This window comes from Rhinolophus hipposideros (assembly GCF_964194185.1).
Source record: "Rhinolophus hipposideros genome assembly, chromosome: 13".
NCBI lineage: Eukaryota > Metazoa > Chordata > Mammalia > Chiroptera > Rhinolophidae > Rhinolophus > Rhinolophus hipposideros.
In genome coordinates this window covers 6,886,676-6,913,816 of record NC_138059.1, presented here as the reverse complement: position 1 = coordinate 6,913,816, position 27,141 = coordinate 6,886,676, and the positions used below count along the sequence as shown (strand labels likewise).

Below are 27,141 nucleotides of genomic sequence, written 5' to 3'. Positions count from 1 at the left end.
CGACCCCCAGTAAAAACCCCCGACACCGTGGCTCGGGTAAGTTTTCTGGTTGACGATCCTCCATATTATCACGCATCATTGCTGGGAGGATAAATGCTGTCCATGCGACTCCACGTGGAGAGGACAACTGGGTTGTCCTGGAGCCTGCCCCTGCACCTTTTACCTTTGTGCATCTTAATCTGTACCCTTTTGCTATAATAAGTGGTAAATGTGAATATAGCCACTTTTCTGAGTTCTGTGAATGCTATTAGGGAATCATTGCAGGTGGGGGTACTTTTGGGGACCCCCAAATACAGTGGGACACACTGACGCGGAATCTAGGGAAGGTTCTCGTCCCCTCTGACTCTGGGGGCTTGGAAGATTATCTGGCTGCCGCAGTCTGATTAGCTGCACAGCCCAAGTTTAAGTTAACTGTGTAGAGAAATCATACGTGAGTGTCTGCAGAGTATGGGGTCAGTTTTCTTCTGAAAGTCCCACGTTTAAGTCACTTAAGTCAGGTACTGTGTCAGTCCCAGTGCCCAGACTGGTTTGTTGTTCACGCGAGTGTGTCTCCCTCCTCGCCATTCTACATTCTTAGGATTGCTGCATTCATCCTGGAAGTATCTTGAACATAGATATTAGGTTTCTGTGACCTTGGAGCAGGCAGGGGAGTTAGCTTTCCTGCATTCATTGCAACGCTTCTAACATGTGGCCTTCCACCTTCCATAGCTTCCACAGATTCACAGGACAGAAAGAAATGCTATTTTCAAAAAGAACCACTTTCAATTAATGGATGATCTAGCTGGAGCCAAATGAATTCTGCAAATGCCGCCATCTTGGGCCTGGGTGAGGCGATGTCATCCAGTTGACTATTAGGTCCCATTGTTTTTTCAAGGCCTCACACAGACTTGCAGATATTCTCAAGGCATATTTGTTTTAAGGCTGAAAAAAAAATAAGAGGGAGCTCAAGTTGTGAGAAGGAAATGGAACAGAGACATCAATTCTGACAGCACCAGTGATGGGCCAGACTCTTCTCGAGAACAAATGCGTGGCAATGCACCACCCAGGGGGCTACCAGTCAGTTCTTACCGCTTGCATACTTAGAATGAACTTGTTCTTAGAAAGAACCTGTGCAAGACCACCTTGCTAGGGAGCAGCAAAGTCAAGTTGAAAGCATTGCTCCTTCTCCATTCTCTGCCCAGTGATGTTTACCAAATAGGGGCTATATCTACTTCATCGCCCCAGTTTGCATCAAGCTAATCTAAACTCATTATTATATTGCTCAGTTAATGTAATATGTTATTTGTGTGGCAATTTTAATGTGATAAGGAAGAAGAAGACCTATTCAGTTATAAGCAGTTTGTAAGATTTCCTATTCCTTCTCCCCACACCTGGTAAAGGGACTGCTCTATTTGATGCTGAGCCCCTCACACCCCACTTCCAATGCCTGGCTTTTGTGAGGCAGAATAAAAGTGATAATGGAAAGAGAAGACAGGAGAAGTGGGGTGATGGATTTGCGTAACAAAGAAGGGAATGCATTTGAGAGAGAAGAAAGTATCGAGGCAAAACGAAATGAAAATAAATGGAGGAAGTATAAGGAAACCAAGCGGGGAACCAGAAAGCTTGATTTTAGGAGAGTTATTGAGGGATAAGTTGGAAAATACAGCCTAGATAGAGGGGCTTTGAGATGGTAGCTTGTGGGAAGTGAGGGATACTGGAGGGTAACAGAATAAGAACAGTTTCTAGGAAGTGTTGATTTCCATTTGCTATTCTTTACATGCTATAAGGAAGAACTGAGTGGCTAAGCTTTTTTTTTTTTTTTAACTGTTTTTTAAAGGAAAAAAAAAATAATGGACCGTATGATCTCCTACCCCATATTTGGGTTACGTTAAAAAGGCGTTTTTCACACTGTTCAAAATAGTCACATGATTTTGAGAAGGCCAGACTATCCTTGATCAGATACATAGTCTAGGTAGATATATAATAAAATGGCCAAACAGACTGATCAGCTGCTTTTGTCTGCAGGAGTGGGAGAAAAACAAAGATGTCTGACATCCCTGAGATCAAATGGGGTGCTCATGCCATCGGGACGAGGAGAGAGGTCCCATACACCCACCTCTAGCACCTCACACTGCCTTCCTTTTCTTGATTTATTTGTATTGGTCAGAAATTTCAGTGGATATATAGGGGCTGTCTTCTGTTTGATTTTTCTTTGTTTGTTTATATTTTTAGCTTACAGGGGGACTCCGCAAAGGTAAGGTCACACAGAAAGCTACAGCACTTGGTCCATCTGACTCCTGCTTTTGTTTTTTTTTTTTTTTTGTAAATACCTCATTGCCAACCTCAAGCTGTTAGGTGAAGAGGAATCAGACTCTTTTTGTCTAGAATTAGGGATGACTAGATAAGTTCATGGCCCCCTGCTAAGGCACTAAAACCACTCAGAGTTCTAGAACCTTTTCAGAGAATGCATTTATTGCCAAGTTACCACATAGTCGAGGTGTATACTCACTGTGTAAGTGGGACATCCTTTTCACCCTCTGACAGATGTATGTTGCATTCTTCAGAAACCAGGAATAGTATTCAAGACAGTACCTAAACATTTAAATCACAGTTGAGAGCAATCACTATCTTTTGTGGCTGTTGGAAGGCAACCAGAATTTTAAAAAGTGATAATGGCCAATTATTCACAGCAAGGAACCCCCTCACCATCTTTATAGAGTGTGGGAGGAAAGGAACAGAATGAGGCTGAGTTGAAAAGTGCTTAGACGTTAGAGTCAGAAAGGCTTATTTTTTTGTCCTAGCATCATTACTTACTAAAATTGTGACTTCAGGCTGATTACTTAATTCTCTGGGCCTTAGCTTTTTTATTTACAAAGGAGAGGCAATGATAGAACCTGTGAGAACTCATAGGTTATCATGAGGATTAAATGAGAGAGCATTTGCAAAGCTCCTGAACAGTGCCTGGTTTTATAATAGGTGCTCAATAAACGATGATGTCCGTTTGTTTATTTCGTGTGTGAGATGGAGTGAGAGTACAGTGCCGTTATAGTTTACAATGCAGCAAATACTTTGCACAATAATATCCTGCTCTTGGCTGGTGACTGCTCAGATTGCTGCAAGGGGCTGCAGTAAAAGGAGCCCTGATCACATAATTGGGAAGAAGAGGAGTTTTCAGGGCAGGCTGTGTCACTAACTCACTGTAGGACTCCGAGAATTCACTTCCCTTTCAATTCCTCACCTTGGGGGGGGAGAGCCCTCAACATTCTCTACTTTCTATTCCATCTCTATTATTCTGTGATTCTAGCATACTCTGGGGAGCTAGCTATAAAGATTTCCCAGGTTCTATCACCCTCAGTTTATGAGATACTGTCAACCTGAGGAAACAGGCACAGAGATGAATGGATTTGCCCAAGGATACGCTGCTTTCGAACAGCAGCACTGGATTTTAACCCAGGTACTCCACTCCATACACTGCCATTCTAACAAGCAATAAGACCGACATGAGTCGGGACCCAGCCAGAAAAAACAGAACCCAGGTGGTTCTGGAGAGGGAATTTCATACTGGGAGTTAGTTATAAAAGGATTAGAAGAATTCTAACCTATAAAAAAGGTTAGAAAAGAGCCAACAAGGGAAATTCTATTTAAAGTAGAACTACAAGGGGAGAAACCCCCTCGCTTCTCCCCTCTGCTGCCCTATGATCTCCTGCGGGCATCTCTCATTGGATAAACTTACAGGAAGCTGGCTGGCCAAGTATTCTGGGAAGTGCAGCATGTACCAGTCAGACCCCCACATTGAAGCGCAGACTAGAGAAATAAGAGAGTGGATCTGACAGTTGAGTGGAATGATGACGACCACCAGAGCTACTTTTGCTGTGAGCCTGTGACCTCCTGCTCTCAAGGTGACATCTCAAAACCCTGGTCAACAACTGACATGTCAAGCTTGGTCAGCAGCTGACCTGACCGCCAGGTATTTCATCGCCATGGCTACAACATGTCAGGGATTCTGGAGACGGGTTCAGACTTGGCTATGAGAGTGGAAAAGAGAGCAAGTCACCGACGACCACAAACATATTCATCCATCAGCCACTACTGAGTGCAGCCGTCCAGACACCGTGCAGGAACGGGTAAGTACATTATTCCATTTCATTTCGTTCTCACCACAATCTGGAAATATAGGCGGGAATGTTGCTATCTTTCTATCTGAATGAATGCCACCAGCTTGCTTGCTAACACTCTCAGGTCTATGGACATTGCTCATTTCCTTCTCTGGGTAGAGGAAATATCCATACCCATCGAGGGATCGAAGACCAGGGCCAGAAAGGCATGATGGGAAACGTCTGAGAACCTGAACTCGGGGCTCAGAGCCAATGGATAAGGGAGATTTGAAAAGCTGAAGTATCTCATGAGTAGACCTGAAAAATAACATTAAAGATCTGAGAGATGGGCCTCGAGCCACTGGAGGGGAGGTATTTATCTACGTTGCTTGGTTCTGGTTGTAGAGCCAAGAATAAATTCCAGAAGAAAAGGTAGTATGCCAGCATTCCAGAGAGGAAAATGTCCACATCGAGATGTTCTTACTATAAGATGGAGTCTGCCCTCTAATTTTCTTTTTACAGCCTTCTCCTGTGGCCTGCAAATGACTGCTAGGGATTTGTGAAAGAACTGGAATTGAGATGGACACATCCTCTGATTATTATTAATACTTTCCAGCAAATCTCACCAGGCTGACAGCATTTGAGTTGGGGACCACTCAATATCCTCTGTAATCATTCCATCAGATATGCCATAGTTTAATTCAACTCAACTTGACTTGACTCAACTGGACTCGACTTGGCTTGACTCAATGGTACTCATTATATCAGGCTCTGCCTTTGGTTCTGGGGACCCAGAAATGAATGAGCTTCCATCCTGGTTCTCAAGAAGGTGGCAGTCTAGTAAACGACTCACCGGACAGTCTACCCCATTGAGGTACCCTGTCACCTCTCTGTGGATTATGTAATGCCGGGTGGCCTGCAGAGAAGCCAGGCAGAATAAAAAGGCTCTAAATACTGGCAAGGCAGCAACTGGCCCAGGTTACCTCACGGCCTCCATCCTTGGGTCCCTCCTGTGGCTCACGCAGAGGCATTGCTGGAAAAAGCGGCACAGCTCCATCAGGCAAGGGTTGAGCTTCTGATTGGCCAGGGTGAGAGGAGCAGCTGTCATGGCCCCCTCTTTGAAGAGCCTCTGAGGACACCCTACGAGATACAATCCAAGACCATTCAAGTCAATAAGAATTTGCCAAGTATCTTTCCTTTGTTAGGTACCATGCTAGGTGAATACAGGCCTGCCCCTGATCTCAGGTTGCTCTGAGACAGACAGGTAAACATGGTGTTGCTTCACCATTGCCCGGTAAAGCTGCTGTGAGAGTTCTGAGAGATAGATGGAGGGGATCCGGTTCCTGGAGGAAATCAAAGATGATTTCACTGAGCAGGAAATATTAAACAAGGCTTTGGAATTAGACAGATCTGGGCCTCAAATTTAGTCACTTTTGATCTGTAGGACTCACTAAAATTGCTTAATGAAGATAACATTACCTGCCCTGCAGAATTATTACAAAGAAAAAGTAAAAATAGGCATAGCACAGTGCCTGACACCCAGTAGGTGCTCAATAAATATTTAGAGAGTGGATGAATGAGTGAATGGGAAGACTTTGTGGTATACTTTTTTTGTAGATGGGCAGAATCATTTATTGGAAGATGTCACAATCCCTTTACTTTATACTTATATTTCTCATTACAGGGATGGATGGATGGATGGATGGATGGATGGATGGATGGATGGACAGATAGAACTACATAGGTCGATGTAGATATATAAACATAGATTCAGATAAAGATATATAGATACAGGTAGATATAGAAAGCGAGGTTCTTTGGAAACGACAATAATGTCGGGGAAAATTGAAGGCAGCAGGAAAAGTGGAAGACCAAATATAAGATGGATTGACTCCATAAAAGAAGCCATAGGCTGAGTCTCCAGGAGCTGAGCAGGAGTGTGAAGACAGGGCACGTGGATGTCACCCATTCGTGGGGTCTCCAGGAGTCGGAGCTGACAATGTCACAAGCCACAAAAACATATAGTCAACTTGTTTTCTAAGACACAGTCTGACGCTAGTGTGTTTCTTTTGAAGCCCTGGGGGGAAGGAAAGGGCTATAATGTCCGATGGTAGCATAATCACGTCTTTGTGTCTGAAAAGCCAATTCACCATTCACTGCAGGTTGCGGGTGGGGCTGAGGCAGATGTGAGGTGATATGAAAAAGGAGACTGCCGGTTCCAGAGATTTAATAATGCCCCTTTAATAATGCCCCGTTGACAGACGACTGCATGCACCGGGGACATGCAGGAAACTAGTATAGAAAGGCCTTCAGGACTGGGAGGGACCTGTGGGCTCAACCAGCTTTGAAGGACTCACTTTGTATCCATTTCTCCCTTATGGAAACTGGCTCAACAGAAAAGAGAGTCAGACACCCACAACCTGGGAGGATGCAGCACAAATCACAGAAACTCGAAGGCCTGAGTCTGTCAGACGTCCTTAAAACCCAGGTCCAAACCCAGGACAGGGTTTCCTGCAGAATCCCATATGCAGTAGTGTGCAGGGGCGGGGGACAGCCGGCTGTTCTTTAAAACGGAACAAAAGTAATGCACCCGGGGAAGGAGGGTTGAATTTTGGAGTCATCCTTTACTCCTTCCTCTCCCTCTGCTGACATCATGCTCATTATAAAAACACGGTAAAAACTTCCAGTTGCAAGTAAGTGCATGGCCCATTTTCAATAGATGGTCACTCACTCAATAAAAGTTGACTGAATTAAATTATACAGAGCTCTAGAGTTCCAAATCACTTCCACACACATTATCTTACTTAATACAAAACCCTGTGGGGGAAAGTACCTTTTTAGTGCCCATAATTGTTATTATCCTTGCTCTACAGCTGAGGACACTGAATTCCGGAAGTTGAGTGCCGGAGGTCACCTTACCAGTAAATGGTAGAGCTAAGGTTTGAATCCCAGCAGTGCAAATCTAAATTTATCAAACGAACCCCTTTTTATTATGCTGCACTACCTTGTCCAAAACAAATAAAAACAATAGGAGTGACAGGGCAATGGTACATACTTGAAACTTGAACTTGGTGGGGTCCTGGGACCAGGACTGACTCTTCTCCAGGGGTAAATGGCCATGCTGCGGGGAGATCACCTGCAAAGAGCAAGAATGGCTTCAAAAAATCAAAATGAAATAGCCTAGGGTTATACAGACGAGCTGAGAATCATGACACCTTAAGGATAAAAGAGTTCTCGAAACCTACAGGGTACTTGTGGCCAAGAAGGAGGAAGCGATTTATCCGAGATCACAGGGCAATTTAACAGAAGAGCAAGGCTTAGTTTTCCTGCCAGAAACAATAAAGTATAATAACCAGCTTAGCCCTGCCCCTAAGCTACATTTCTTGTCTGTGGTATTAGGTTCCTCTTTCCAGCACATTCTTACCTGTCTGTGGATATTTGGGGGCTGGTGCCTTCGTTGGACTTGGAGTCTGTGTGCCAGGGGTGAACGTTCCTGGGATAAGATGAGAGAGAGGTGAACCTGTGTTTCTTCTCAGGAGGCCTGATTGGAAGAAGTCCCAGGCCATCAGTCCTGCCTTTTCATCCAATGTTGGTTTTTAACCAAGGTACCAGGCAGGGCGTTGAGGATTCAGAAATGCATAAGAAATAGAATCCACAGTGGAGGCATTCCCAGTGTTGAGGAGGAAATGGGCAAGTCGCATCAGTAACAGTGAGCCCCTGTGTTGGTGCCCTTGGAATAATGTTAATACTGGTAACTACATGGGAGCGTCATGGTGCTACTCAGTGAGTGTCTGAGCACGGCTACTCCTGGGCAGAGAGGAAATGATACGCTTCTCATTCGTCGGAGTCTGAGTGCACACATTTACCCCACCCTCACCCCTATGAATTGCCTGTCCATTTCATGACAGAGCATTTCTTTGGATCATGTTCACAAGTCCTGGTTTGAGGACCACTTCAGGATGTGATCCTTGCTCTCAAGATTCTGGCCTCTGGCAAAACCAGCAAAGTATCCTCCTTAGAGGCAACGAGAGAGAGGACGATAAAACAGGTCATTGCACTTGGGTGGCTAAGTGGGAGGAAAGGGGTGAGGCTGGCATGCCATGTGAGCAAGGACTGTGGGCACCCAATTCAGCTGGGGCGGGGTCCTGAGGGACAGGTGACATTGTCTCTTTGTCTCTGAGACGAAAGCACCACAGAGAAGTGAGAGGGAGATAGTTTGCCATGGCTGGAGTCTAGAAAATGACGTGAAGGGGTGAAGAGAGGTGGTAAGAAGCAAGCAGGGTCTCAGAGTGTGGGGCTCAACCCCACCTGGTGTTGTCACGCTGCTCGTTCCTTATTATGCTCCCAGTGACATATTACTATGTTACTAGGACTGTGGGTGTCACAGTGTTACTTTAGCACGGCTTCTGCTCTACGAGGACCCACTGCGTTTGCACCGGAGATGGGCAGTGTAACACATTTACAGACAGATGACCACGTCTGTCGTTTTCTTAGAGTGGGTCAGCGTTTGCTGTTGCTTCCTTTTCAGGCACTGGACTGTGAGCCCATAAACACAGAAGGAGGCGCCCGTAGACCTTGGCTGCCTGGGTGTGTTTTTAGAAACGGAGCAGCCTGAACCACAACCCAAACCCAGAGTTTACTTCTCTGTCATTGTTATTTACAGTTTACCTAAGTCACTACAGAATCACAGAGGATCGAAGCTGAAAGGGACCTAGGTGGAAGCAGACCTGTGCTCTCCTCTCGCGGGCGTCCTGTTTGTCACCACCCTTCCCAAAGCGTGTTTCCTGAAGCTGGCCACGCCGCTCTGCTGTGAGTGCAATGGGACAGGTTGGTAGGGGGTGCCACTGATGGATTGATTCCAAGGTGCTACGTGCTGAGCTGAACACTTTACAGACGTCACCTGATTTAATCATCACCGCCACTCTGAAAAGCAAGTGTCATCGTCCCCATTTCAAAGATGAGAAACCTGGGACTCAGAGAGGTCAAGGAAACTGCCTAGGGACACACAGCCATGAGGGAATCAGGATTTCAGCCCTGCTGTGTCTGAAATAAAGACCAGAGCTCATTGCCTCAGGGCTGTGCTGTTTGCTGCTGTCCAGCTGGCCAAACCCAAGCATATTAGTTCTCATTTCCCCCCATTCAATTACGTCAGGTGTTTTGCTGATTAAAGCCATCAACGCTGTGTTTCCAGATCTGTTTGTGCAACTGAGATTTTGCTCCTAAAGTCAAGACTTTACATTTATGCTCATTAAAATGCATCTACTCCTCCTCCCCCCACCCCATTTCTTAAGAAATTCAGGTAATTCAATAAACTTTTAACTGAAAGCCTACTATGTTTTGTAGGAACTAGAGACTAATGACACAGGCCCTTGAGGAGAGCCTGGCCCACAGGGGAGGAAGGTCAAGGTCATGGACCTGAACAGCAAAGCAATGACGCATTGACTGTGCTGAGCATGGAAGAAGGGCCTCTGGCTGCAGGTATCAGAGGAAATCTGATATTAAGATAAATAAACCTTTTTTGTTTGATTATAAGAGTAGAGAACACAGAAAATTCATAACGCTAGAGTGAAGAAAAATAAAAATCTTATCTACTTCTCAGATATAGTCAGAGTGAATGTGTGAATTCCTTTCCAGTCTTATTTTGTTTTACCTTCTATTTCTATGTATATTTGTTACACACTTGCACACACACATAAGTACATAAACATACAAAATTGGGATCACAACTCAACAATTTTTCTCCTGCCTTTTAGAATTCAGGCCTTACTCATATTACATTAATGTATATACTATAATTATATTTGTATATGTAATTGATATATGTGTTACATTACATTGCATATACTTAATGTATATGTAAGTAATATAATAATATTCATACATATTAGCACTATGTCAAAAGGCAGTTGAATTATCTGGGGTGAACAATGTCAGCTTCTTGTGGTCACTTGTTTAATGGACAGTGAAAAGGGGGAAAAGGAGAAAAAATAGTCAAGAGGGTACATAAAAGAGAGAGGAGGTGGGAGATTCCGGTGAAGAGAATTCATTCATTCATTCATTCATTCATTCATTCATTCATTCAAAGGTGGGAAAAGGAGGCAAGATGTTTAATTATGTTGCTAACTTATGTTTTATGACATTTCTATACATGAATTATATTTCAAAAATTTGACAAAGTTTTTAAAAACAGACCACGCTACATTTAGTTTAAAAGTGGGGGTGATGGGAGAGAACATTCTGTCTTACCTGAGGTTGGGCTGGTCTGGGATGGGCCGCCATGCGTGGCCACTGTCCTAGCAGGAGGCCCAGAAGGGCGGCGTGTGGTCATGGCCTCTGCAGGCAATGTTGACATAGAGGAAAGTGTTCCCCAAGGAGGCCCTCCAGCTGTTTTCTCACCATTGGTCTGAGCCCAGGGCACTGGTGTAGTGGAAGCCCAGGCCTGCCTGTTGGCTGTCACCCATGGAGTTCCGGCCACTCGCCTGGTAGCTGCGCAAGTGATGGTAACAGGGTGTTTTATGCTCCACTCAGATATAAAATGGATTCAGATATGAAATTGACAAGACATTGAAATGTAGTCAAACGATAAATGCAACGGGCATGCATAACATAGGTAATGTGGGAATTTCAACTCTACCCTATACTGGAATGAATGGCCAAACTAAACTTTATTTTCCTCACTACCAATTAAAAAAAAATATCCAAATCCCTTGGACACTCAAACAATCAGCTAGGGTGTGTGTTTGGGGGAAGTAGGTTCTCTCAATATTAAGAAATACCTTTCTAACCGTGTGACACAGTGGAAAGGTAAATCCTGCTTCTGCCTTTTCCATGCTGTGAACTTCGGGGCAAGTTACCAAACTCTTTTTAGTTGTATCATTAAAATGGAGATGATGATGATGATAATTAATAACAATAATTAATAATAATAATTAATAATAATATATCCTACAATATCACAGGATTGTTATTAAGACAAATCTTCCCTCATTGGTCTCTTAAACAACTACTAGATATTCTTACTTATTCATTCTCAAAGTAGGAATTAAAATCCATTTTTCTCAAGTTTTACAAAATGAGTCCCCTTGAGAGACTTTAAATCTTTAAGATAAGTTGGGAATGGTTGCCATCTTTAAAATATTCAGGTTTCTCATCCAGAACACAGTATACCACTTGATTTATTTGAATATGCTTTTATTACTTTCATTAAAGTTTTGTAGTTTTTCTTACACAAAACCATCACTTTTTCTGTTAGGTATATAGTTAGGCATTTTATTAATTTTCTTGCCACTGGCAATCCCATCTTTGTGTGTTGTTTTTTTCCTATTATACTGGAAAACTTTCTAATTTTGTGTAATTTTCATAATGCGGCTATTGTACTAAGGACTTTTCTAAATTGCTTTTCTCCATTCTTGTCTCCCTGCCTACCTGCCTCCTATCAGTTCTTGACTCCTCGGGGAAACCCCCTCCCTGGGCTCTCCAGGACAATAATGCTTTGTAGACTTGATCGTAACTATCAGTTTACTTGCCTGTGTCTCTGGTCTGTGAGCTCAGGAAAGAAAGAGAACATTGGCAGAGCTGTATTGTTAACAGCTAGCCTGGTGTCTGGTATTAAATACATGTTTTAATGAGTGAATGAATGAATGAATGAATGAATGAATGAATGAATTCTGATGACTGGTCCATTGTTGGAACTCGCTGAGACAGGACTGACTCTTAATGAAAGACTTATCCCAATTGTATCTTATTTCCAAATATAAGCACACTGTTTGTGTCTTTAGGGACCACCGATCGTGTCCACAAATTGTGGGGAAGGGGGATCCTGTTGCCACACCACCAGCTTTTCAGGCTGGCACCAAGTCATTAACATATTTGTGGCGTCATTATTCAGCCAGCTACAAAGTAACCGAATCCTGCCATAAAGTGACTGCATTTCAGCATTTAGTGTGAATTTCAGGAGAGATACTGGTAAATGCTTTGCTGCAATAAAACACCTTATGCTATAATGTACTTCAAGTATGTAAGATATTCTCAGTGCGGGATATTGGATGCAATACCAAGGAACCCTCTGTACTGTACGTGCAACTTCCTGTGAGTCTGAAACTATTTCAAAATAAAAAAAAAAATTTACAAATGTTAGAAGAGCATACACCAGTGACATGTGTTGTCTTTGTGTGGAACCCGTGCTGGCTCCCACTGATCTCTTACTTAAGGGAGGCTGAAGAAGAAAGGGGTTGGTAGAGAAGGGTTAAAGGAGGATTTCGCTTACTTACGTGAGCCTGGAGGGAACAGGAGGGAAAAATGGGGCAGGAGAGGAAAGGGTGAGAAAGCCTCTTACCCAAGGCTGGGAGCATGGGAGTGGCGCTGCCTGGCACGGCCGTGGTCCCGGCGAGAAGCTCAGGCAGCCGGTCTGTATTCACGGTCTGCTGTCCTCCCTCTGACGGGTGAGTTGGCTCTGTCCAGGGCGAGGTTCTCAGAGCAGACACGCCGGTGCTCTGGGCTCGGCGTGCAGGGCTCGTCCTTGGTGGTGTCTCCTGGCTGGCGGGTGTGAGCTTCGAAGCCACGGCTGTCCCCCTGGTCGCTGCACATTCAGGGAGACATCAGTGACAGCTTTAATATGCTGAACAACACTTTGGACACAAACAAGTGCTGTGCCCCTGAAAAGTCACCACACAGCAAATATTCAGAACGCAGAGATTCAAACCTTTCTCGGACCGGCACCCTATGTCCCCAAAGTAGGGTTTCTCCTTCACTGGCAAATGAGTCTAAAATATCAGTCCCCAAAAGGCCATGTGAAGAAGCGCTGTGAACAGAATGCAAAGCTGTCAGACTGAAAAGTATCCGGCATTTGACGTGTTTCCTGAACAGAACCTGAATCCTCAGAGTTTTTGGCCCACTTTTCTGCCCTCAGCCCCTCCGTGGCTCTGCCACTTGTCCCTGGAAATAGTATAGGGTGGCTTCACGTGCCTTGCATTGTGACTGGGGACCAGAGGTGGAATTTAGGGGCATCAGCGGCTGCTGGGTGGCAACCACTTCAAAGACAGCCCCACAGAGACAGCAGGAAGGCTTAATTCTGAGGAAGCTCTACCCAGTGCCCGTGGATGGTCCATGAAGAAATGGAAGAAGAGGCTCAAGGGTTCTTTTTACCTCCATCTCCCTTCAGGAAGGCTTAAAAGATGGGGCTGGATATTAGGATGACAGGCTCCCCCTAGCCCATCGGGTCCCTTCCTCTGGGTGGTCGAACGTTGGCCTGCAGACCAGTGTGATGTCGGCCCCCACCTGCCCTTTCTGAAGGTAACTGTGTGTAGGGCACAGCCCGTACAATTGTAGACGGCCCCGTAGCCTTATTTCCTGTCTCCTGCTTTACTTCTGGGCTCAGTAACACTCCCCATGCAGCGAAAGCCTGGTTCTTGCGCCGAGATTGATTGCACCTGGGACTAAGTCCCTCCCAATCAAACAATCACTCCGCCAGGTGACTGATTATCAGGCACAGAAACCTTAGCGTCAGCTTGTTCTCTCTTCCCAAGCGTTTGCTGCTTGGAGAGCTTTACTGAAGAAACACCAAAGAGGAGACAGAATTGAGTTTGGGGGTGGGAAGTTCATGGAAGGAATCTCTTAGAAGTGAGATTGATTCAACCATCAGATTTGTCCTCAGAATTAAATAGGCGAAGAGAGCCCACCAAATGCCCATTTCATCACCTTATCAAGCAGCCTCGTTCCACACAAACTGAGGTTCTTTCCTCAGCATAACTAACAGACGCACTACAATAAAAACAAATCGAGGTAGCCCACAGAGATGGGATTGGAGATTCATCATAAACATTATTTTGCTCCAAAACATTCTTAAAGAACCTACAGTTTATAAGGTACTGTGCAAAGCACTGATGGGGAAGGCCAACTTAGTCTCTGCCTTCAAGTACCAGTCAGTGAGGAGACACACATAGAAGGTCAACTGTGATGTAACCTGGGGTAACACAGAGTCCCAACGACAGACGAGTGCTATGATGTTGGATCATAGAAGATTCATTTTGATTTGGGGGGATTTTTACGAAAGAGGAGAGGGCCGCTGACAAATTAAGAGACGACTTTAGGTTCTGAAATATGGAAAAGTAAAGAAGGAGTTTGAGACTAAGATAATAGCATGAGCAAAGCTGCAGGGGCAGGGAGATGTAGGAAGGAAAGTCAGTGTAGTTTTAACAGAAGATTCATGAAAAACGAGAGCAGGAGATGATGGTGGGCTTGATGACAGAGAAAGATGTACTCCACGCAAAGAACTTTGGACCCTCTGCTGCTGACGGGAGTTCTGAGCAGTGAAGGGTCAACCCAATCGTATTTTAAGACTACTCCTGTCTGGCAATGGATGGGCACTTTAGAGAAATAAGAGACTGAGTCAAGGGGGGCTGGTTAGGAGGCCATTGCAGTCCAAAGGGTGATGACGAGGACTTGAATTTGGATAATCACAGCACCGGCAGATAATCTTGGAGGACCACCCAGATTCCAGAAACTTCACTCGGCTGGAAATGACAGTTAAATGTAGGGGAGAAAGAGGGCTTACAAGTGATCCCAAAAATGCCAGCTGGGGCCATGGAAACGACAGGAAGAGTAGGTGAGTGTGTGGAGGGGCAGAGAATGGTTGAGTAGGGGCTGATTATTCTAGAGGGTCCCACAAGTGCAAATACAAACAAAGCCAGGTAGTTAATACGAGAAAGAAGCTCAAGGTAGCAGGGAGCCAAAATGAGTATGGAAAATGGGACACAGCTGCCCCTCCTCACGGGGGGGGGGGCGGAGGGGAGCAGCAGTTAGTAAACTCCAGTTGCTTGATGCTGGAGGTGGGGGGTGTGTTTGTCTGTGTGTGTGTGGTGGGGTGCGGCATCCAAGATTGCCAGGTCTCCTATTGCAAAACAATCTAGAAATTTAAAACATTTTAAAACTGACAACATCCTCTGATTTTAACACAGTATAGCTAAATAAGATACCCGCAGGCCACATTTACTCTTCAGGTTGCTGGTCTGGAGAATTGAGAGCAGGGTTTGGGAGCTGACACTCACCCAGAACAGCAGACAGGCTGCTGGTAAAGGTGTAATTGATGACAGGAGATTTCTCTGCCATCTCCCAGAAGTCAGAAAGGTTCCTTCCTGCAAAAGTCCCACCAACAGGATGAAAGCTTGGGCTTGCCTGCTGGAAGGCTGTGTTTAATTCTCCAGAGAGTTGGTCAAAGGATGGCTGAGGGCTCACCTGCCTTTCCTGTCATCACACAGATGAAGGTGCAGTCGGATTCATTCGTTTGACTCACTGTAAGACAAACGAGCACACAAGACTTAGCAATGGGTCTGCAGCGGAGAAGTCTTTGGTCGAAACGAAAATTAAGCTGGAAATCCCTAGCTTAGGATGCTCTAGGAAAATGGGGCTAACTCCTTACTTTTGAGGCAACCCTGATTTCCTGGAGTTTCTGGGGGAGGTGGGACGCAGTATAATGTAATGGCTACGGGCACAGCCTCGGGGTCAGCTTCCCTAATGACATCAGCTCTGTCACTTACTTGCTCTGTGAACATAAGTGAACTGCTGACCTCTCTAAGACTCAGTTTACCCATCTTTAAAATGGTCAAGATTTGAATACCACAGTCCTTTATTTGCCATTTCCAAAGCCCCAGAGCTCTGTAACTTGGAAGGTTTCAGGTGAGTTTGGTACCCAAACTCATTTGGTGGCCAAACCTGACTTAAGAGAGGTGAGGCTGTTTATCTATCCCACTTGACGTAAAGGGTCAACCGTTCCGCTAAATGACTACGGATGTGTTTGGTGACAGCACCCTCTCCTGGATGTTGCTGGAGGGGTTATATCACGTGTGGTGCGGACACCCTATCAGACCTCCCAAAGTCGGAAAACTTCTGAATTCCTGAACATACTCGTCCCTGAAGATGCTGCCTAAAGGACGGTGGACGTGTGGTCATACATCCCTGATAAGATGGCTATGATGGTCCAATGAGATCATGTGTGTGAAGTGCTACGGATGGTGCCTGGCAGATAGACGAGCTCAGTCAATAGTCATAAGAATACTATTGTTACTGCTAATGTGCTGCTATTATTCTATGTCACGATCAACATGGTGACCAAGACCATGGACTTCAGACCCGGATCCCCTGGGGTAGAATTCTGTCTCTGCAGAGTGATCTCAAGCGGGTTACTTAACCTCTCTGGGCCACGGTTTCCTCACCTGTAAAGTGGGGGATAAATAGAGTAGCTACCCAGTGAGATTGTAGTGAGGCTCCAAAGAGAGAATTCATGGAAAGCCCTTAGAAGAGGCCCTGCTGCTTAACAGCATCTACTCATATCCCTCTCTGTCCCTATCTCCTTGTTCTAAAACAGTAGTTACTCTATAGTGTAGCTGATGGCACCAACAGTTGGGCTGCTGACTAGATCTGTGCTTTGTAAAGTGGGTCCTCAGGGAAATGTGAATTGCCTGGAAGTTGTATGAAGCCATCTCAGAAAGGAGGCATGTCTTTCTCAACTCTCCATCAGACATGGGCATAGGCTGGCTCCATGTAAATCTAAAGCTGAATGCTGAACAACGTTGAGCAAAAAGCTAACCCTTCTGAACCTCAGGTTTGTCACATTCAAAATGGGAGCACAGCTGTCCAACAAAAACTGTTTTCTTGAGTCTGCCTGGATTTCCCCCAACTTTGAGCCTTGGACTCTTCCTCCAATATTCTGGACACCAGGAATAGTTCTGATGGGAAGATGGAACCTTCATATACTGGTGGTTGAAACTGGACCATACTGACTGTCTGAATAAAACTTACATTAATGTTCCTGGCAGCCTGGTCTGAGGCAGGGATTGGAGTGGGGCGTGTCTAGTAGGTTTGGTCATCTTCCCCGACGGATGCCAACTAGCAAATAGCCAACCATTTTAAAGATAAACATACCTGAAAGGATAGAGGTTGACTTAAAAATCTCTGTGAGGTAACTGGTAGAATTTCCAATGATGTCCACCAGTAGGGCTGTGAAGTCTGCAAGACAGAATGAGGAGGTTTAAATTTCTGAGACTTGATAGAGGGGAAAGTATATTGCATTTGGATTTTTCAGAGTAGATTTTACAAGTTTGATTCAGTTCAGTGAATTGAGGAAAATTAACAGTCGTATAGAGAAATATCACTCATTATAAAAACAGTCTTAACTTCAGGCAGGCAGAAAACTTTTGGACCCCCTACTATCATCCCCTTTCTTTTTCCATCACCAAAGAGCTGTGCAAGACCATATTGTGGAATACTGGTTTTTCTGATTTGTTTCCCTGTTATCCTATAAACTTCTACATGATCTGCAACACCCTTCCTGCCTCACCCCCACAATTCTGAGCTCATTTTCCACGACTCTCTGCCCTGGCTCACCTGCTCCAGCACACTGGCCTCTGCAGTTCTCACTCTGCTGCCTGGGCATTTGCCTGGAACACTCTGTCTCCAGGTACCACAGGGATGTCTCCCCACTTCCTGCAGGTTGCCCCTCGATCTTCATTTCATTAGAGAAGACTTCCCTGAGTATCCTACACACGGCAACTCTTCCCACCATCACTTCCCTCCTCACTCTTTCCCCTGCTTTATTGTTCTCACTGTCACACTATTAGTCAACATACTGTGAGTTTTCACTTTATTTATTTACTTGCTGTCCCTTCCCACAGAATCGAAGAGCAGGGGGGAGGGGTGTCTCCTTTGCTCAGTGTGGTAACCCCCTACAGAAGCATGTATGGCAGCTCGTATTTGCTAAGTAAAGAATTGTTGAATGATGAATTAGTAGTGAGAGAGTAATTTTTATTTTGATTCCCTAAATATAAGGACCATGTAATATTTTTAGTTTTTTAATTATACCTAATACACAAATACACTCTCATTGAAAATAAATCAGATAACACAAGCCCCCCTTAACCAACCCTCCAAAACCCCAATCTCCTCGGAGGTAATCATCCATCCAGTGCCCACATACGTATGTGTTTTTCATCAGTGACATTGTACAATTCTACATATTATTTTGTAACTTTCTTTTTCTAATTAAAGATATGGACATTTTTCCATACGTAGACCAACTCTGGCCACATCCATTCACTAATATTGTCTATGGCTGTTTTTTTCTGAAGCCTGTTTATATGGTAGACTGTTTAACCATGTTCCCAAAGATGGATATTTTAGCTTGTTCTCAGATCTTGCTATTAAAATAAAGCTGCATACACATTTTGTTCTTACCCCTCTATCTCTAGCGTAAAAACCAAGAAAAGAATTCTTTCTCTCGGACGAAGAAATGTGTACACACTTAAGCATAATAGAGTCTGCATTTTCCTATCTTGGCTCTGAGGAGATAATATTCATTCCAACTTATTTAAAAGAGCACCGGCAACATCAGGAGAGTGTCAAAGTCACGGTTAGTTCCGCCCACCTGACAGGTTGTTGGTCCGATTGTTTAAACAGTAGCAGTACCGTGTAGGGAATTTGGCTGGGTCCACCGTCTTCAGGTTAGAAACTGGGAAGAGAAACAGTCCACACAGCAATCTGGACTTGGTAGAGGGGGGATAGTATATTGCATCGCTCACCATTAGTGCCACCAAGAAGAGCCGGGTAGCACTTACTGTTGTAAATGGTCACAGAAAGCTTGTGGAAAGCGAAGGAGCTGTAGGACGTGATGCTCAGCAAAGAGAAGAATTTCTGGCTGTCTGCCAATGACATCAAGATAAAGAAACAGGCAAATTCGTATCATGAACAATAATGTAAATGAGTAAATGGGCGATAGAAATTCATAATACAATGAACGAATCATAAAAATCAATAACAAAACTAAACAATACAGCAATAGAAACCGAAAATAATAAACACAAGCAAAACAAAACAAAACAAAACAAAGCAAAAATGCATGGCTGTCACTTGGCTGTATTTCCCGATCGGTCCTTGAGCTCTGGCCGTTCTCTCACAATATCGTTATGATTAGAAATGCCAGCGCATATGCCGTATTTGGAATCTAGCTTGCTCCCAAAATGCTGGCAAAGCTCCTACTTCACTTGGGTGTTTTCAGTCTCCTCCTAAGCTAGGTAGGACAAACCACCCTCCACTCTGAACACGGAGAAGCTGGGACACAGTGGTGTGAGGTGTCTTGCTCAGGTCACACAGCGTCCGGAAGGGAAGCTGCTGCAAGACGAAAACGGGCCTGGGTTGTGCTTTTCAGAAAAAGTTACCTTTCAAGGCTCTGCTCAGCATACCGTTCACTAGCTCCGTCAGATTCAGTTCTGACAGATCCACTGACCTTGCAGGCAGCTCTGAAAGAGATTCGAAGGTACTGTCACCAGCTGGCTTTTGTTGGTAGCAGAAAAAGTGCCTCGTTTCCAACGTCCAGGCAGACGAGCCTCTTCTTTGGGCATTTGCTGAACTCACACCCTATTCCAGGCACAAGGAGTTTGAAGATAAAAGGCAGTCCCTGCTCTCAGCAGGAGACAGCCAATGGCATACATCGTGACAAGACAGAGTAGAGGGAAGAAGTCCGGGTGCAGCACAAGGACCCCCTATTTTAGGGAATATTGGATCTCTGTGGAGAGGGTCGAGATTGGTGGGGGATGTGCACATATAAAGGGGAGCCCAAGGAAAGGGTAGGATTCTCAACATGCTGTATTTGGGAATAAGCACCTTGTCTGACAGGCGCTCAGACCTGGCTGGGCACTGGCTTCACTGGAAAGATCGTTATACTAGCATAATTCTGATGACTGGGCTCCAACCTCAGAGACTCAGATTTAGTTCAGGTCTGGGATGTGGCCCAGACATCAGGACCCAAATCAATCATCAATCAATCAGTCATCATCCAGATATGGATAGTGTGCAGACAAGTGGCAAGACACTGCTTGGTTAAAATCCACCCTTATGAAAATACCTTAACATAATAAAGGCCATCTATGACAAACCCTCAGCTAACTTCATAATTAATGATGAAAAACTGAAGCCCTTTGCTCTACGTTCAGGAACACGACAGGGCTGTCCCCTATCACCTCTGCTTTTCAACATAGTGTTGGAAGTCCTTGCCAGAGCAATCAGGCAAGAGAAAGAAATAAAAGGCATCCAAATTGGGAATGAAGAAGTTAAATTATCACTCTTTTCAGATGACATATACTATATATAAAAACCCTAAAGACTCCACCAAAACGCTATTAGAAACAATCAACGAATACTGTAAAGTTGCTGGCTACAAAATCAATGTACAAAAGTCCATTGCATTTCTATATACTAACAATGAAATCTCAGAAATTAAAAAAAAACACACACACAAAAAAAACAATTCCCTTTGCAATTGCAGCAAAAAGAATAAAATGCTTAGGAATAAACTTAACCAAGGATATGAAGGACCTATATGCTGAAAACTATAAGACATTTTAAAAAGAAATTGAAGAAGATACAAAGAAATGGAAAGACATTCCGTGCTCATGGATTGTAAGAATCAACATAGTTAAAATGGCCATATTACCCAAAGCAATGTACAGATTTAATGCAATCCCCATCAAAATCCCAATGGCATTTTCTAAGAAAATAGAACAAAAAAATCATCAGATTTGTTTGGAACCACAAAAGACTCTGAATAACCAAAGAAATCCTAAGAAAAAAGAACAATACTGGAGGTATCACACTCCCTGATTTAGCTTGTACTAAAGGTCAACAATAATCAAAACAGCATGGTATTGGCAGACACATAGACCAATGGAATAGAATGGAAAATGCAGAAATAAAACCACATAAATATGGACAGTTAATTTTAGACAAAGAAGCAAAAAACATACAATGGAGAAAAGACAGCCTCTTCAATAAATGGTGCTGGGAGAATTGGATAGCCACATGCAAAAGAATGAAACTGGACTGTTATTTGTCACCATGTACCAAAATTAATTCAAAATGGATCAAAGACTTAAGCATGAGACCTGACACAATAAACTGCATAGAAGAAAATATAGGTACTGAATTTATGGACCTTGGGTTCAAAAGCATTTTATGAATTTGACTCCAAAGGCAAGGGAAGTAAAAGCTAAAATAAATGAATGGGACTATATCAAACTTAAAAGCTTCTGCACAGCAAAAGAAACCCTCAATAAAATAAACAGGCAACCAACTGAATGGGAGAAGATTTTTGCAAACAGTGCCTCTAATAAGGGGCTAGTATCCAAAATATACAAATAACTCATACAACTCAACAACAAAAAAACAAACAACCCAATTAAAAAATGGGCAGAGGACCTGAAGAGACATTTCTCCAAAGAGGACATAGAAATGGCAAATAGACATATGAAAAAATGCTCAACATCACTAATCATCAGAGAAATGCAAATAAAAACCACAATGAGATATCACCTCACCCCAGTCAGAATGGCTATCATCAACAAGACAAGTAGTAACAAGTGTTGGAGAGGCTGTGGAGAAAAAGGAACTCTCATACACTGTTGGTGGGAATGCAGATTGGTGCAGCTGCTATGGAAGGCAGTGTGGAGGTTCCTCAAGAAATTACGAATAGAATTACCATACGACCCAGCAATCCCTCTCCTGGGTATATACCCAAAAAATCTGAAAACATTTATCCATAAAGACACATGTGCTCCAACGTTCATTGCAGCTTTATTTACGGTGGCCAAGACATGGAAACAACCAAAATGTCCTTCAGTAGATGGATGGATAAAGACGTGGTATATATACACAATGGAATACTATTCGGCATTAAGGAAAGATGATATAGGAGCATTTGTGACAACATGGATGGATCTTGAGAGTATAATGCTAAGTGAAATAAGTCAGACAGAAAAGGCAGAGAACCATATGATTTCACTGATATGTGGTGTATAAACCAAAAAGAACAAAAGAATGAGACAAACAAATGAGAAACAAAAACTCATGGACACAGACAACAGTTTAGTGGTTACCAGAGGGTAAGGGGGTTTGGTAAGTGAGGGCAAAGATCAAGTATATGGTGATGGAAGGAGAACTGACTCTGGGTGGTGAACACACAATGGGATTTATAGATGATGTAATACAGAATTGTACACCTGAAATCTATGTAACTTTACTAACAATTGTCACCCCAATAAACTTTAATTAAAAAAAAATCTTCTCTTCTTCCAGCTATTCCCTGAAGCTTGCAAACAACAGTTGACAAGGTGGTGGACACTCTTTATATTTTTACAAACGTTGGCTTTTACAACTTTTACTTAATATTCAGATCATTGTGTGGGTAAGGTATTCAGAATATTGCAGAGATACTTTTATCTCACTGTGGAGGGTTCGAGTGGGGTCCACAGAAGTGGGAGAATTTGCTCAGCAGCTGAAACCCACCCACGGAGCCCTGGGAGGGCAGGGACTCACCTGTAGTGTCCAGAAATGCCACCCCCTTTTCCTTCCTCTCCTCTCCTCCAAGGCCAGACACTGGGAAGAGAAAAGACTTCAGGGGAGAGGTGGGGGGAGAAGCTGCAGGTTGTTGGAGAAGCCTCAGTAGCCTCTACCGCAGTGACCCCGAGAATCACTTAATAAATAGGTCAGGGGATTTGGACGCAGCGGGGCTAATCTACCCCACCCCTTTACTGGATAGGAAAACTGAGGCTCAGTGAGAAGAAGGAACTTGCACAACTGAGTCCTGGTAATGAAGGGATCAGAACCTACTTCCTAGAGCAGCAGAGCACGGGCCCTTCCAAAATAGCAGGCCACTTGCCCACTCGGCAAAGTTTGCGGTACCAATGAAGAAAATGACAAAGGAAAATTTGAAATGCCAAAGGTGTTCATTCATCCTTTATCATTCAACAAATACTCAGTGAGGGCCAAGCAATACACTAGGTGTTGGGTGTAAAGACGTCAGGGGAAAGGACCAGGTGTTCCCGCACCTTCGTGGAGCTTACTGCCTGTGGCTCAGGTAGGAGGAGGGAGATTCACATGTAATTGCACCTGAGGAGCGTCAGTCAAACAAGGAAAAATGGGATGCTGTGAGCACCTGTCTCAGGGCATCCAACATGGCCTTGGGGATACAGAAGACCCTGTGGAAGGGACGTAAAGCCGAGACCTGAAAGACCCACTGTTTTGGATGAGATGCCGTTTAATCACTCAGCCTTTGTTACTGTTATCGTTATTGCAATGATTCTTTTTCAGGTTTGTTCCAATGGAGGAGATGCTTGTCATGTGGGGTCTCAGCTCCCGCTCCCCGCACAAGAACTCAGGATATAGTGAGGCCAAAAAGGAACACCCACGGAGCCATAGATAGGGGTGTCATACATACCACTATCTTCTCTCTGGCGGCTGGGTTGGAGACACAGGACGCAGGAGCCACACAATCTGCAATCCGCAGTCAGCTTCTCAGCCAACCAACCAACCCCTTGCTAACTGCACTCCAGGCTTGGTAGCTCAGCCACGGCAGTTATATCAGTGGCCAATGGCTACCTGGTTGCAGCTGACAGCCAACTAGTCACAGCTGATGGCCATCTACTACCCGAGCCAGCACCTTTCCACGTGAGGCTGAGAGCCTGGAAACTGCTCTCTGGGACTCTGTCCCCACAGTGCTTTATGCCCATTTTACAGATGGAAAAAACCAAGTCAAAGAGAGACTGAAAAATGCATTCCCGAGTCACAGTGTTACAGAGTCAGCCAGGATTTAAGGCTGGCCGAGTTACCTGTTGCACTAAGGAAAGCTCCAGCTTTCTCCTTCTTAACTTCATTTCCAGACACTGAAATAAAAGTTTTCATGAATAAAATAGTATTGTGGAACCACAACCTCACACAATTTATAACATCCTTACACGTCACCTTGAAGAATGAGGAACTTGAGACCCAGAAAAGGGAAGTGGTCCTGTTTCCCATCCCCCCAACCCCTCACAACCACCTTTCTTCTTTCTGTTTCTGTGAGTCTGACGATTTTAGATTCCTCATAGAAATGGCATCAGGTAGTATTTGTTCTTCTGCTGGCTTATTTCGCTCAGCATAATGTCTTCCAGATTTACCCATGTTGTTGCAGATGGCAGGATTGTCTTCTATTTCAAGGCTGAATAATGTTCCCCAATATATGAATACCACACTTTCCACCCACTCACCTGTGGAGGGACACTTAGGTTGTCCCCTGCTTGTCAAGTACACTGTTGGGACTCAAATCCAATTAACTGTTGTCAGCTAATTTGGCCTTTCACTGATTATCAGGCTTTCTGGTTAAATATCAGAGCTTTGGGGTTAGAGGTAGGTAGGGGGCTATGGATTCCCTTCCCAACAATATGGCTGCGAGGGGTGGTGACGAAAGGAAGTCTGGCTTGGGAGAGTCTGGCTCTCTGCCCTCAGGCGCTCTGAGTGACACTCTGTCTGAACGGTCCACTCTGACGTGGCCGCAGGGAGATCGGAGATGGACCTTGCCTGTTACCTTGCCAGGAATCAGAGTGCTCCCTGCAGGTGAGGAACGAGGACGATTGGGTTCAGATCTCCAGGCTACAGGGATGCTGAGCTTGCAGGTGGCCTACGAGCCAAGCCAGAATGATGGGCCCTGTGCCGTCTTCTTAACTAAGAACGTATCTTGAGCACCACTCCTTTCATGAAGAAAAAACGATTTCTGCCACTCCTTATAGTTACAAACCCATGGATGGGTTTTGAAAACAATATTTGAAGTGTGAACTAAACACACCTGAAGCGGGACTTTCTGAATAGGAATGCTACACGAAGCATTTTTCAAATACATTGACAGATCATATAAAACGATTGTTCTCCTTTTGGACAAAAAGACCACCATCGAAGTATCTTTAAAATAGAAGGTATTAGTACTTTCCATACTCGTTTATGCTTCATATTTTATCATCTTTTATCCTTTACGACTATCTGTAGAGCAGGAATTGCCGTTCCCATTTAAAGAGGAGAAAATTGGAGGCTCAAGTACGGGAAATAGTGATTGAAATGTACTCTGCTTAGACTCAAGAAATTGGTACAACTGGTTTCTGGTGGGGAAGGGAAGTGGGGGAGCATTTCAACTTTGCATACTTTTGTATCATTTGCATTTTGAACCACATGCATATACTAATTAAAAATAAATAATGTTTTTTAAAAAATAGAGTAATCCTCATCTCCCTTCCCAAAATGAAAAACACACCAAAAAACTATTCAGTGAGTTTACCAAAAAGTTAGGAACAGAAACGCAAGCCCCTGACTCCGATGTCCTTCATGTTGCAATGCATTCACCATGTTGCTGCACAGCCAGTTTTAGACCATCAGAAAAGAAACAAAAAGGCAGGGAAAGATGGCATTATTACAAAAGTGATGACGGCACACAGCAATACCTCCCATTATGAAATCTTCTGTTGCTAATAGAATGTCACAGTCTTTGGATTTAATAAGATTATGAAAATCCAGGTGTTCCATGAACCATAAAGCAGGGAGAGACTAATAGGAACTATGACTGTCAGAGCTTGAAAGACAAACACAATCTCCATTTTACAGATAGAGAAAGTGAGGCTCAGAAAAGCCCAGGAATTTGCCCAAGACAGAGTGAGCTAGAGAGGAGCACCTACCCATTTACCTGTTGCAGGTAGGAAGGTCATGACCTTTTCCTTTTTTGCTTCTTTAATAGCAGACACTAAAATAAAAAAGTTTTCATCAGAACGATTATAATCCAGAGATGACTCCGAGGGAATTTATCCAAAATACTCATTTTAAAGATGAGAAAATTATGATCTGGAATGGTGAAGTAACTTGTTTAAAATCCCAGATGTGGTTTGTTCATTCATTCGATCATTTAGTCATCAAATATTTGCTGACCAACAGTTATAATACTAATAATCGATAATGTTATTCAGCACTGGGCTTTAATAGACAAGTGTGTTAGATGCTGGGATAGTATGATGAATAATTGGATACAGACTCCGTCCTTTTGGAGCATATAGTCTAGTTGGAAAAGCAGACATCAAGGAAATGAAGACTCAGGATATTATTACAAACAATATTAGATATTTAGAAGGGCATTTTGAGGGTGTGTAACAGGGAGTTTGATGTAATCTCAATGATCCGAAAGCTTTCCCTGGGATGACATTCAGCTGAGATCTGAAGGATGAATGGCATTTGAGTAGGTTAACTGGCTGAGGGGTTATTCAGTGCACAGATAACAGGAAGTGCCCAGGATCTGAGATGTGCATGAGTATTACTTTGAAGAACTGAAAGAGGCAACAGGGATGGAACAGGAGAATGCAGGTGATGGGGGATTGCAGGAACTGGAAGAGGCAAGGTGAGCAGGGTCATGTAGGTCGTGTAAAGGACTTCGGACAGGATCCAAAAATAAGTAGGACATCATCGAATACTTTTTTTGAGGTGGGGAGACATGAGGGAAGAACTTGGAAGGTGACATAATGAGACACAAAAAGATCACTCGTGCTGGTGAGAATGGATCATGGAGAGACAAGAGGAGAAGCAGGGAGCTGATTTAGAGGTCCAGGAAAGAGAAGATGATTGTTTGTACAAGACTTGTAACAGTGGAGGATGCAGATAATTCTGTTGCATAAATGGGACTTAAACTCAAAAAGTCAAAGGACAAACCCAGAAATCGGGAATTTATTTATTTATTGCCATTTCAATCAAACTCATTTAGGATTCTGGCCTGAGATGTTGGCTGCGGCGAGTCTCTAAAGCACAATGAACACCCAAAGATAGAACAGCCACTTCTTGACCCACCTGTGTTCCAAAGGGACAGGACACATGCTACGCCCATGCATAGCCTCACTGGAGGACCGTGTACCAGGAAGCCTGGCATATTCGTGATATTCTGGACCACCTGGAACAAGCAAGCAAGCAAGCACTGGAGGAAACAGTCTGGATTACTATCCACACGAATGCAGAATATCCTGGAGAACTCTCACAGGTGTCATTAGAAATACAATCTATAAAAGGCTTTGTATAGTTAGGATAGGTTAGGTTATGCTGAGGTAACAAGTTAACTCCACAAGCTCGTTGACTTAATTCAACAACAAAGGTTGATTTCTTGTTTGTCGCCCATGGTTGCTGCAAATTAGTGGGGAACAGTCACTCAGGGACCCCAGTAAATGGAGGCTCCATGGTCTGAGAGTTTTCC

At 43.9% G+C, this 27,141-nt stretch overlaps 1 protein-coding gene across 1 annotated transcript; it reads right to left on the bottom strand.

Moving 5' to 3' along the window:
- Positions 1–877: 877 nt before the first annotated feature.
- On the bottom strand, positions 878–26,823 carry HHLA1 (HHLA1 neighbor of OC90; the record flags this gene model as incomplete). The annotated part of the gene is made up of 17 exons (XM_081070891.1): positions 878–921; positions 2,489–2,571; positions 5,057–5,213; positions 7,129–7,209; positions 7,498–7,566; positions 10,470–10,559; positions 12,344–12,349; positions 12,409–12,651; positions 15,113–15,205; positions 15,306–15,362; positions 16,992–17,075; positions 18,490–18,573; positions 18,680–18,763; positions 19,280–19,360; positions 22,431–22,490; positions 25,600–25,656; positions 26,745–26,823. The coding sequence occupies 17 exons, from the start codon at positions 26,821–26,823 to the stop codon at positions 878–880; spliced, it is 1,452 nt and encodes a 483-aa protein (XP_080927017.1).
- Between the last annotated feature and the right edge of the window lie 318 nt (positions 26,824–27,141).